The 13,243-nt window shown below is 36.9% G+C and overlaps 1 protein-coding gene across 1 annotated transcript in view; it reads left to right on the forward strand.

The window, feature by feature from the left end:
- LOC123870487 overlaps positions 1-9,430 on the forward strand; it is a 31,718-nt gene extending 22,288 nt beyond the window's left edge. Inside the window, exons 8-9 of the mRNA XM_045913814.1 lie at positions 8,806-8,961; positions 9,279-9,430. Coding sequence (XP_045769770.1) covers positions 8,806-8,961; positions 9,279-9,430 — 308 coding nt within the window. The remainder of the gene's footprint in view (positions 1-8,805; positions 8,962-9,278) is intronic.
- The last annotated feature ends 3,813 nt before the right edge of the window (positions 9,431-13,243 follow it).

The raw sequence follows: 13,243 nt of genomic DNA on the forward strand, positions 1-13,243 counted from the left end.
TTTGTTATCGATAAACTCTGAAACTACTGAACTACTTGCACTAAAGACATAATCATCAACATCAACCGACAGACGTCCACAGTGAACATAGGTCTTTAATAGGGTCTTCCACATGCTACGGGTTTGCGCCGCCTGAATCTTTGCGCTTGCGCTTGACGACAATCATGCTTTAAAGAAAGCAATGATGAGGTCCAAGTTGGAGCACGCTTACCTGGAAGATGCCTATTCACTCTTGGCTTGCAGGTATCTATGGTATATATGGCAGGAAACACGGCCGCCGAAATGGCGTTCCAACCTTTAGGCTCTCCCCATTGCCCGCAGCATGAATCTGAGCTTCCTTATGATGGTTATATTATGTACATATAATATCTCATAAGAAATCTCTAACACACAATCCAGCTAAGTAAGTCCAATTTCGAAAAAAGCTAGCTAGCCGACAAATCTAACTCAGGCAGCCTTCGGGAACCTTCGAGATGTCTCTGTCCAAAATTCCTCAATGCTTGAAGAACAGTCTTTGAATAGTGCATATTGTCAGTGATGAAATATGGATCCGAAATATAGGTCTTTTTTTTGTACACAGGAAATGCCTGACGCATACCCCTCCGTCATGTGGGGCTTGCACCAAACTTGCACTACTACGAAATCCATTTCGGAACACGGCACCCGGAACGAGGCGCGCTATCTCCTAACATAGGTATAATACCTATTTAGAACACTTACTATCTGTCATCATAATCTATGACAACCTCCGAGTATTTACCTGGTAAAACCGTAACTTTAGAATAAAATTTAGTATATAAGCAGGCTTCATTTAGAAATGAAAAAATCCCTATTTTATTTTTCAACGATTATAAACACAACTTTCATTCAAAAATAATAAGCTTATATTCATTTTAAATAATATTTTGCGACGAAATGACGCGCACAGTCCTTCCGCCATGACAGTCCAGTGGACACTGAATTCCATAGAGCGCCTGCAAGAAAATAAATAGCACAGGAAGTTTTTTGGTTAGTTTTAGATTATTTAAGAAACGAAAAACATTTAGTATAAAACTAACAGTTAAAATTGATTGCTAAACCTAAACATATCATTTTCTGGAGGTTGGCTTCAAAGTATCAAGATGTTAAAGAAAACTTTTACAGAACAAGTTGCGAACAGCAATGTTTTCAACTTGGTTTTTTTTTATTATTGGGATAATGTATACTAAATTAAAAAAGGCCCTTATAATCTTCACAAACTGAAGTTTTTAATTGCATGTATTTAATAGCTGTTAATGCTTTAGAAAAATAAACAATTTACTTCAAAGTACAGCATTTTTGCGATTTGTCAAATAGCAATTACCTTAAATTCAATGTTAACTTTTTCATTGTATATTTATGTTATGTTGTTAAATTTAAAAGTTCCATATGACGAGAACCAGATCAAGAGAGAAAAAATGCATCTGGCTCATGAGGTTTCCGACATGTGGCATGTAGAGTCCACAGAAACCATTCCAATCGTCATTTCTGCGAATGGGTTGATCCCAATCAGCCTCACTCACCATCTGAGGCGATTGAGGTTCCATGGTTGTCGCTCGCAGCCAGGATGCAAAAAACGGTCTTGCTAGATAAGACTCGGCTAGGATAGTCCGCCGATTTCTCAACCTGTCACCCTGACCCCCGGAAGTTTAGTCTCCCCTGCCGGGGTGTAATCCTCCGCCCGGTGCCACTATGTATTTATGTAACGTGAAAGTAAGTTTATTTAATTTTATGTATGTAAGTGTATTAAATATTACCTTTTTGGCTTTTGTTATCACACTAATATTATAAAGGTCACACTAATATTATAAAGGAGAAAGTTTGTATGTGTGTGTGTGTGTGTGTATGTTTGTTACTCCTTCACGCAAAAAATACTGGACGGATTGGGCTGAAATTTAAAATGGAGATAGATTATACCCTGGATTAGCACATAGGCTACTTTTTATCCCGGAAAATCAAAGAGTTCCCACGGGAATTTTAAAAAACCTACATCCACGCGAACGAAGTCGCGGGTATCAGCTAGTTTTGCAAACGGGCGTGAGAGAAAAGTATACCAGTAATAATGAAATATAATAATAATATTGTACGTTGTTCACGTTATCCGATATAATATCATCCAATGCTTAGTGTCAATAGCCTTTTACTATAATGGTGACTGGGATACTATAAGGTTTTCGAGGTTGAAGTCCGCTTTTTGTATGACTTATTGGTTGAGCAATAAGGTGAAATAAGCGTTTACAACCAAAAGCCTTGGAGAAGTCAGCTGTCAGTGTCTATTTTACAAGTTTCACATTGAAACGCACCTAACTTCCGCAATTTTGCGTGTGTGTTTACATACCTATTACAACTGATTTACCAGAGCTAACTTTAGCAAGTTTTCTTGCTAGTGGACGTCCTAACGTGGTATTTCATATTTCATGATGATCAACCCATTTCCGCCCCACTACTGAGTACGGGTCTCCTCTCAGAATGAGAAGGGTTAGGCCATAGTCTACCACGCTGGCCCAATGCGGATTGGCAGACTTCACACACCTTTGAGAACATGGAGAACTCCCAGGCATGCAGGTTTCCTCACGATGTTTTCCTTCACCGTTAAAGCAAGTGATATTTAATTGCTTAAAACGCACATAACTGAAATGTTAGTGGTGCGTGCCCGGGATCGAACCCCCGACCTCCGATTAGGAGGCGGACGTTCTAACCACTAGGCCATCACAGCAACGTGGTATTTACATAGGTAATAATAATGATGTCTTCCCGATCGAATTTAGGCCACGGCGGCCAATCTCTGTTAGAAATTAGCCAACTGTGCGGGAAATATTATCTATACTGAGTTACAATGTTTCAGAGAATATGATAATGGAGATTTTATTCATGTTTGATATTGTAAAAGATGACCATGGAAAAGACATTATGGATTTAAAAAAGTATTATTACGGATATGAAACAATCGATGGTATTGAAGCTTACTTTGATAATCTATACAACGGTGACAAGAAAAAGAGTAAGTTATTACGGTGATCCCAAACAAGCAGTCCTATCTGAAGTTGCATTTGACTATCCAGTTATCTACCACTGGATTTTTAATCTAAGTCTACCTACTTGTATTGCTTTTACTGTACATAATATCAATTATAATGTTTAAAAATAACAATAATACAAAAAAGGGGCTATCATCTACCTACTTATCACCTCTAAAGTGTAACGTGACCTTTTCACTTATCATATTAAAAACTCAGTTAAAATGATTCTGAAACTAGGTATACCTACTTACTAATTTACCTAGGTACTAAAAATTTACATATAAGTAGGTATATATTATGTTTTATGCTTTTAATTGGGTATTTATTTCATCTTAATTATTTCAGGTGAAGTCTTTCATCAAATAGTTAGTGAAAGTTGGATGATAATGAAGGCTAACTTTGGGAAATCTTTCCAAACAAAAATCACCAGCAAAATCTTTGAAGCGGTTAAAATTTTCATGCGTTCACATCCCTTGGATGAGTTGGCTTTGTATTAAAATAAATATGATGCATTGATGAAAAAATATGGTTTTTTAATGTCCATTTCAGACTAAAATTTTAAGCATTGGCGAGGCATAATCTGCCCTCCTAAGGGGCAAGCGACGGGTCTGCCCGCGAAATTCAAAAATTTGGTTTTTCGCAATTTGTAAACTAATACGACAAAGTAGGCTTATGGCACTTTAATTTAGCAGTATCATCCTCACAGGTATATGTAAATATAAAAATCTTTACTTGATTAAGAAGTCCAGTTTAAGAAATTAGCTCTAGTATCGACTATAACTCACAAATTAGTCGATACTAGAGCTAACTGGACCCTTTCAAGTAAAGATTGTCAATTTCAATATAAGTTCTTGCCACTTATTTAAATAAAAATTTATAAATATTAAACATTTTTTGTGCAAATCTTTTCTACCAAAAACGGACAACAGTTTTATGAATTTTTCGCGAGTATGATAATTTTGAAAAATTTATGTAAGAAATGAGGTACCTATGTAATAATAATTATATCTGCTGACGCAATTGCATTGGAATGAGAGTAAATTATAATAATTAACGTTTAACGCAAATGTATTTTTATATGCATAAAAATAAAGCTTGCTTACCTACCTAGGTGTTGTTTTTATTTTATTATCTGGCGTTATTGTAAAGTAAGTATTACTATAGATAATAATATAGAAGATAATAAAATGGCAGCTATGTTGGAGCAATCTAGGGTGGTCCCTACACATGGGTCTGCCGCTTATATCGAATGTATATCTGCTTCTTTCGGCCGATTTAGGAGGCGATCTGCTCGTAGGAAACGACATGGAATGACCCTACACACGACATGTTAAAGGCCGATTCACACGTGACACGCGCGTAGTGACGCACGTGAATCCGTAGACAGTATAACTGCACGCATTACGTTTACGCGCACGTTATCGCCATGCAAGCGGTATGCCATGTCTCATACAGTTCTATACATTACAACGCAATGGTACGCGCTACGTCTACGCTTACGCTGCCTGTGTGAACGAGCTGTTAAGAGGCAATCTAGGATGCTCCCCACTTTTTCAACCTAAAACGGCCCTGAAGCAGTGTCGTGAGTAGCATTGATTTTGGAAGCGTCATCCGTGAGTTTAATTATACTTTGCGGTACTTACTGAGCAATTAAAAATTAAATCAATAAATTCTTTATTAAAGATAAGGTAGGTAATGGATAAGCTGATTTCCTGTTCTGTGGTAGGTAGTTTTATTAGTCATAGGCTCATAGCATTACTGTTTATTATCTTTTTTTTTACTGCAATAAACTTAAAACAAACAATGTTTGTTTAATTTATATCCTTTGAAAGTAATAAAATATATCTTACTATCTAAACTATCCTAGCTTCGGTTGGGTGGAAAATCAGAATAATTTATACTTTTCCTGAAAATTTCCAATGGCTTTATGATAAACAGAACACTTACAAATGCAAAATCTAAAAGAATCATCCACACCTGCGCGACCAAACCCACTACTAAGCGGGAACGTCAACCGCGAGGCGATCACCTATGGCGCTATGCACACGCGACTACCACTGCAGTTGCGTAGGTGTACACGCACAGATTCGCATCATGGACGCATCCCGCGTATATGATACGCAGGTTTAGGTCTTAGACCTAGAAATTTGGTTCTTTTCGGTGCTTTCGATATATAGACAGGCCAGGCACCACCACGAATCATTTTACATCATACTCTCAACTATTAGCATACAATTCTTCATTTCCTACAACTAAATCTAATCTATAGCCTCAATAGCTCAACGGTTAATTAAAGGTGCGGACTGAAATCCGAAAGGTTGGCGGGTCAAACCCCACCTGGTAAACTATTGTCATACTTACCTACTATCGTATTATTAATCATGATAAACATGGCAAATCTTCTTTAAAAAAATACAAAACAGGGACCATAGGCTATTTTATCCCGGAAAATCAAAGAGTTCCCACAGGATTTAAAAAAACTAAATCCACGCCGAAAGAGTCACGGATAGGTATCATCTGTTTAGTAAGTGCAGAGATAGCTTGCATCTCGGAGACGGATTTAGGCTATTTTTTTTATAATTCTAGAGTTCCCACCGGATTGTTAAGAAACACAAACCTACGCGGACGAATGGCGGGTATTTAACTCAATAAACACAAGATAAAATAAAAATAAAATTGTTCCATGATCGAACATATGGCAATGAATGGCATATTATTGTAAATTGAATATGTACTTGAAAAGAGCAACCGCCGAGTTTCTTGCTGGTTCTTCTCGGTAGGAACGGCATTATTCCGAACCAGTGGTCTAGATTTTTTTGACGATTCAAAAGCACTTGTAAAAGTTTAATTGAATAAAAACATTTTGAATTTTGAATTTTTGAATGGCTCACATTTTTATGTAGTTCATAAATTAATATTTTTTGAATTAAAAAAATAAGAACTTTTCTACAAAAGTTAGAATAATTTCGATAGTTTTAAAATGTTATGAATTTCAGCGCTATTGTATCATACGAGTAGGTATTTATCACTTACTTAATTCTATAAATATTATACTGGTTCAGATTATAAGATTAACTTAATAAGCACTTAGTTTTATTCCTGTCATTATAAAACTTGCGATTAATTAAGAATTGTTTTATTTGCCAGTTTTTCGAACTTGAAAACTTGGTAAATGTTATAAATATTAAATTCCAACTAAGTATATATAGAACGTAAAATTATAAAGTTCAGCAGTCTCCAAATACCACTGCATAAAAATATTCACGATTAAAAGCAATCATGAGGCACATAGCATTGCTGCTGCTAATTGGTCTACAGATAGCATACATTTACCCCACAAGTCAGTGTAAGTACATCAAATGAGAATATGTTTTTATTTGTTATATATAGTCATCACACTAATATTATAAAGGAGAAAGTTTGTATGTGTGTGTGTGTGTGTGGGTGTGTGTATGTTTGTTACTCCTTCACGCGAAAACTACTGGACGGATTGGGCTGAAATTTAGAATGGCAATAGATTATACCCTGGATTAGCACATAGGCTACTTTTTATCTCGGAAAATCAAAAAGTTCCCACGGGAATTTTAAAAAACCTACATCCACGCGGACGAAGTCGTGGGTATCAGCTAGTAGATTATATTATTATGATCATCATCAACCAACAAGCTAGACGTAGGTCTCTTGTAGGGACTTCCACACGCTATGGTGGGGCGCTGCTTATATCCAGTGGTTCCCTGCGACTTGCCTCATGCGGGGCTTCCAATGCTGCGGTTTCCGGTGCAAGGGCACCATTCCAGCACCTTGGGACCCCAATGTCTATAGGTTTTTCGAACTATGTGCTCTTCCCATTGCCACTTCAGCTTCGCCAACCGCTGAGCTGTGTCGGTTACTCTGGTTCTCCGACGGATTTCCTCATTTATGATTCTATCACGTAGAGTAACTCCAAGTATATAAGCTCCCATACATAGTGGCAAATTATTTTGACGATTCAAAAGCGCTTGTGAAAGTTTAGTTGAATAAAAATATATTGAATTCTATTATATTCATAGCTTCTCCATCGCTCGCTGAGTTACTCTGAGCTTCCTTATAAGGTTCTTATAATTAGCAACCGTAATTATTATAGTCATAGATACATCCTAACAATACCTCGTCCCATCACTCCCAATGTTTACATCACTTGGTATAATTATGTAAGGTAGCCCTATTTTTTTCTTTACTTTCACGTCACAGCCTAACATTTGACATATCGTCGATTCAGGAACAAACCGAGAGCACAGTTTACGCGAGGCTACGATGTCACTGGCAGGTTTTAAATGTTCCTACATTTGGCGCTAGGTAGCCTATGAATCGCTTATTTTTCTTTGATTTCACGTCACCCATTGCCTAATATTAGACACATTGTCGATTCAGTTACCTCACTCTAGTTCTCTCTGACAAGAGTGTGACGAGAGTTCCCTCTCTCTAGTTTACTCTCACAAGTTCCATAAACTGTCGTGAACTGTGACCGTATTATTATTTATATAATTTCATCTTCAACAGTTCTGACAAGTCCGTTTCGTTGTTTTATTTGGGATACTACGTGCGTGACTGCATTAGCTCAAAACATTGGCTCTGGGTATATTCCGAGCATTCCTGGACTGGCGGCTGTGGGACTAGATCCATTGGAAACAGACTATATTCGGATAGAACAAGATGATTTGTTGTTTGAAATCAAAAACACGACAGTCCACGGGCTAAGAAACTTGATTATAGACGAGTTGAGGTTTGTATTTATAAATAAAATACACACGGTCTATCTGTTTAAATTTTGAAATCTGTCCATTTTAGTTTTCACTTTTACAAGCTTTTCTTCTTCTTCTCTCTGGGCTGGTTTCCGCACTTAAACGTTTCCGTCTGTTGTGCGTGAAGCTTTTATTTAAACCTGCCGCGTAGTAAAATCTTGCAACCGAATTATATAGACCAGTTCCTCCCAACTGATTGAGCTGTTTGAAGACGTATTTGATTGACCACGGAGACACTCTCATGGTGGAGAAATCCTCAAGTACCTATTCATCATAACTATCGTGTTTGGGCTCGTTACATTTTTCTGATAAGTAATGTAGACCTAGATGATGTCCAGAGTCTCATGATGGAACCGGAAGGTGATTATAGGAACTCCTCAAGTAATAATCGTTATAAATAAATGAAAGCGTGTTATTAAAATGGTGTTTATTAAAATCGCTTATTTTTTTCAGGTCATTCTCAAATCTGAGCCTGGCTCATGTAGTATTTCGTACAGACCTCCTTTATACTGGTTTATATAAAGCTAACGGATCAGTGTTTTTTCAACCGATAAACGGGGAGGGTGAATACTGGGCGTCATTGAGTAAGTTTGTATTTTTGACATGACTTTTTTCCCAGAATAATTGTTTTGTAAAAACAAGGGTAGGTGCTTAATTTTTTGTAAAGACTTACGTCTTGCAAAGAATAATCAAAACAAGAGTCGAATTGTCTAAGGTTTTAATACCTAAAATGGGAAAGGATTTATTTAAAAATACCTTGTAACTGATTCCTCTGATAATGATCTATTGAGTCGTTGGTGGTAAGAATAAAATTAAGGCACGATAATAAGGGTGTCTCTTCCGCCGCGCGATTGGTTCGTCAGTCAACGTATGCATAGACACATCCCCTCCAGAGCTGTTTTTACCTAACACCAAATATCATATCAGTAGGCATAATGGGGTTGCAAAAATAATATGTCTTTAATAAACGCCTATTTTTATTTCAGAGAACCTGGAAGTAGAATTATTTATACCATACGACATCTTGAAAAGTGCAAATGGTGTAGAATTTATAGAGGCATCGAATTACAATTTCCGATACAATATTAAAGATAACGGACAATTTCGTTTTGACAACCTTTATAACGGAGACATAGAGCGGAGTAAGTAAATTATAAGTATGCGACAGGTTGAGATGGCAATTGGGGTATGGCAGGCGACGCTTGGCACATCCGCACACCCGAAAGGAAGTGAAGGAAAACATCGTAAGGAAATCTGCATACCTGAAAGTTTTCAAGAAAGACATGATGTATGTATGTGATCAGAAGGTAATAGACTGCATCCAAATTCATTGCCGTCCATTAATAACATTATGTAGTCACCTCAATTTTATTTAGATAAATTAGGACGTACTATTTCATTAGGTAACCATTTAAAAAGTAATAAAAATTTGTAATAACATCCTTTAACATGATTTCAGGTGAACTGATGCACACCCTTCTCAATCAACATTGGAAATTTGTAACGACGCTATATGGTAGAAGTGTCATATCGAATCTCATCGATAACATGGCAAAGGCATATAAGAATTATTTTCGTTTGATACCTCTTAAGTCTTTGGTGGAATACTAAAAAAAACATTTGGGAAAAATGTATCTACCTACCAATAACTTCTTCTTCTTTGACTTAGCGTTTTCTCACTTAAGTGGGGTCTGCTTTCCTACATTTGGCTGCCCACTTTGGCCAGTCTTGAGCATCCGACTTACGCAGTAGGTGTTTCAAGGCTTCACGATGTCCTTCAGCCAGCGCTTTCTTGGGCATCCTCGGGATTTTTTTTAATAAAGAATACTAACCATGCTAATCATGACTAATACTCCCCTTTCCCCTCCAATTAAGCGTAAAGCTTGTGCCAGGAGTGGTTACGACAAAAGTGCAACGGGTTTGAACCGCCGACCTTTCGGAATTCAGTCCGCTCCTCAACCGTTGAGCTATCGAGGCTTACTATTAGGATTATTATTATTAGGATTTAAATCCAGGGACAGCGATACTTACCTACCTAAACCTTACTGCTGGAACAAAATTGTATATAGTTATTCTCGTTCGCTTTAATTTCATAATAACACTAAGTCTTTTCATGTCCTTCTTTTAAATTCTATGTATCTGTGTCATATTATGATATTCAATAAAATATAATGGTATTATTTTTACTTTTCTTCATTACCTTGACGGCCTTATTATACATTATCGACCCGCCCCGGCTTCGCACGGGTAGCTTATTACAATTCCCTAGGGATCTCAAATTTTTTCGAAAATAAAATTAGAGATCCCTACTCTCTCTCATGTAGCTTTCTACTGGTGAAAGAATTTTCAAAATCGGTTAAGTAGTTCCAGAGATTACCCTCTACAAACAAACTTACAAACTTTGACTCTTTATAATATTAGTATAATCATAATCATAATCTTTTTTTTGCTCAAATGTAGGTTAGCATAGATTTTACAATTTATTTTAGTGTCACTACACTTGCAAATATTTTACATAAGCAATGTAAACTACAAAATTTACTAAATTGTTTACATTACATACATTGTTTACAGTACATTGAATACATACTTACTGAAACTTATTATTCTGAATCTTTTGTGTAGTGTAGTAATTAATGCAAGTTTTTTTTTGCATGGTAAAACCGATAGTGAAAAGATTGTATTAGTAATATTAGCACGCAATAGGATGTAGAAGTTCTAGCTAAACTTCGTACAGACTTCCTATAACATCTTATGATTGAGATTATAAAAATGCTTTTTAGGGTACCTGTCTAATCAGTTTAGATTCATGAGATGAAAAAAGGTGCTGTATTAGGTATGTGTAATTAAATGCATAATTCATCGTTTGTGTTTTTTTTTTTCAATTGATTTTAGGCATTACTTAACCTTTTGTAAGTACCTAAATTTATAGAGAAAGGTTCCTTGTGAGACAGGTTTATTAGAGTTTCTGGTTGCTTATATAAAAGAAGAAGTTAATCTAATACTTGGTAATTTAAAGTATACCTACAGCCATTAGACTTTGTCATCAAAATCTCCATGAAGCCCGTAACTTATTCTTTGTTAGTGTTAATGCAGATATGTTTTGTTTATGGATCACGTAAGTAATTTCAAAGTTTAGCTTGAGTTCAGTGTTATTGTTATAAATGTGATATAGTCACTTAAAAGAGCTATATAAAGTATATAGTCTAAGGTCTAGAGACAGGTCTCTAGTAGAGCTTGGCTCTACTAGAGATCATATAACTTTTTAACAGTGAAAGCGTGTGAGTCTTGGCAACCAAAACATGAAATTAATGTTTATGGTGGAATTATGTTTACACGACAAGTAGGAACATAAAAATATTTTGTATATTTTTAGAGTCCTGTACCTCAAAAGGAAAAAGGAACCCTTATGCTATGCTAGCTTTGTTTTCTGTCTGTTCGTCTGTCTATCCGTCAGTCCGTCTGTCGTGTCTGTCAAGAAAATATATAGGGTACTTTCCGTTGACCTAGAAACATTTGGCAAGTAGGTAGGTTTTATAGCACAATTAAAGAAATTAGAAAAACCATGAATTTGTGATTACATCACAAAAAAAGAATTAAAATGTGTTCACGAAAAAATTAATTTACTAAATCACATTAAATTGCAGTGTTCTACATAAAAGTGTTAGGTGCGTAGGACGATGGTACAGAACCCTTCGTGTGTAAGTCCGACTCGCACAATTTTTACAGTGTGTAGGTCTGTAGTGTGTGTGTAAAACAAGCGGTGATAGCCATGGTCAAAACGTCGGTCTCCTATTTGGAGGTCCGAGATTCGACCCGGGCACGCACCTCTAACTTTTCAAAGTTATGTTCTTTTTAAGCATTAAATATCAGTTAGGTAAGTTCTTTAGCGGGTGAAGTTAAACATCGCGAGGAAAGCTTCATGCCTCAGAGTTCTCCAAGGTGTGTAAAGTCTGCGATCCGTACTTGGCCAGCGTTGAGGACTATGGCCTCATCCCTCCTCATTCTGACAGGAGACCTATGCTCAGTAGTGAGCTTGTTCTTCTTAGACTAGCGCTTGCCTACAATCACACCTGCTGGTAAGTGATGATGCAGCCTAAGATGGAGCGCTTGCCTAAAAAATGCCTCTTCACTCTTGATTTAAAATTAGGTATTAAAATTGGAGGGGAAAACTATTGATAAAACTAATATTTTGATTTACATACCTATTAAGTAAATGGGTACACATTTACAGTTCCATATAAGGATTAAATAATTTTCTAGGTACAGGGATAAAATTTGTTAATATCGATAGAATGAGATACTCCTGGCATGTCACTAAATAGATTTATGTAAAAAAAATATATGAAAAGTTAACCCAATCATAATTTAGCTAGGTGCGCCAATATTGGTTTTGGAAACCACAGTGTTGACTGACGCCCCACTAAGTAGGTGGCCATACGAGATTAAACAAGTTATAGGCAGCCACTGGGTACAGGTAGCGCAAGAGTCAAGACCGCGGATTGCGGAAGTCATCCATATCCATACTTCCATATTAATGTCATAAATGCGAAAGTGTGTCTGTCTGTCTGTCTGCTAGCTTTTCACGGCCCAACAGTTTAACTGATTTTGATTAGTTAGAAAGCTGAGTTAGCTTTCATCCCGGGGATGGACATAAGCTACTTTTTATTTCAAAAAATTGAAGTGTTTCGATGTGATCTGTTTAACCGATTCATATGAACTTTGGTACAGAGGCACCTCGCGTCTAAGCAACTTTTTATCCCGGAAAGCGGAGTTCTCCGCTCCGGACGAAGTCGCGGGTATCATCTAGTTAGATATAAGAGATGTACAGCAGAAGACGTCTACCTATTGGTTGAAGACGACACCACGACGACGATGAATGTTCGTTTCATAATAAAATGCAAATTTTCTGCGTCTCCCATGGAAAATAGAGAAAACTGTAAAAACGGATACCGGAAGAGCGTTAATTCCATAGCTTAGGTTTAAATTAGGAATGAGGAAGTAACCACTTCGTACATGTTCGTAATAGTGCGACCTTGACGATGCCCTTCGGTCCGATCGCGATGGGAGAAAGGTAGGACTAGGTCAAAAAATTATTGGCACACTCCCCGAAATCCAACTTTGTTTATGTTTTTATTGCTTTGCGCTGAACTTTGCAGTTTTGAATTGACTAGCGTTTCGTCGCCGAGTCTTCTAGTGCGACGATCTACCGAATCCAATATGATATGAAGCTGATACTTGATAGAGGAAGAGGATATTAGTCCTTGTCAGGACGATACACTGAACGTGTGTGTGTAATAATTATGCGTGTTGCCAGTGATGAAATTATAATATGGATCCGAGACATAGTCGCTAACTATTGACTGAGGAAAGCTCAGGGTCACCCAGTAGACACTGGGGAGAACAATGCTCGCAGTTTCCCTA

Source organism: Maniola jurtina, chromosome 12 (assembly GCF_905333055.1).
Source record: "Maniola jurtina chromosome 12, ilManJurt1.1, whole genome shotgun sequence".
Classification (NCBI taxonomy): Eukaryota; Metazoa; Arthropoda; class Insecta; order Lepidoptera; family Nymphalidae; genus Maniola; species Maniola jurtina.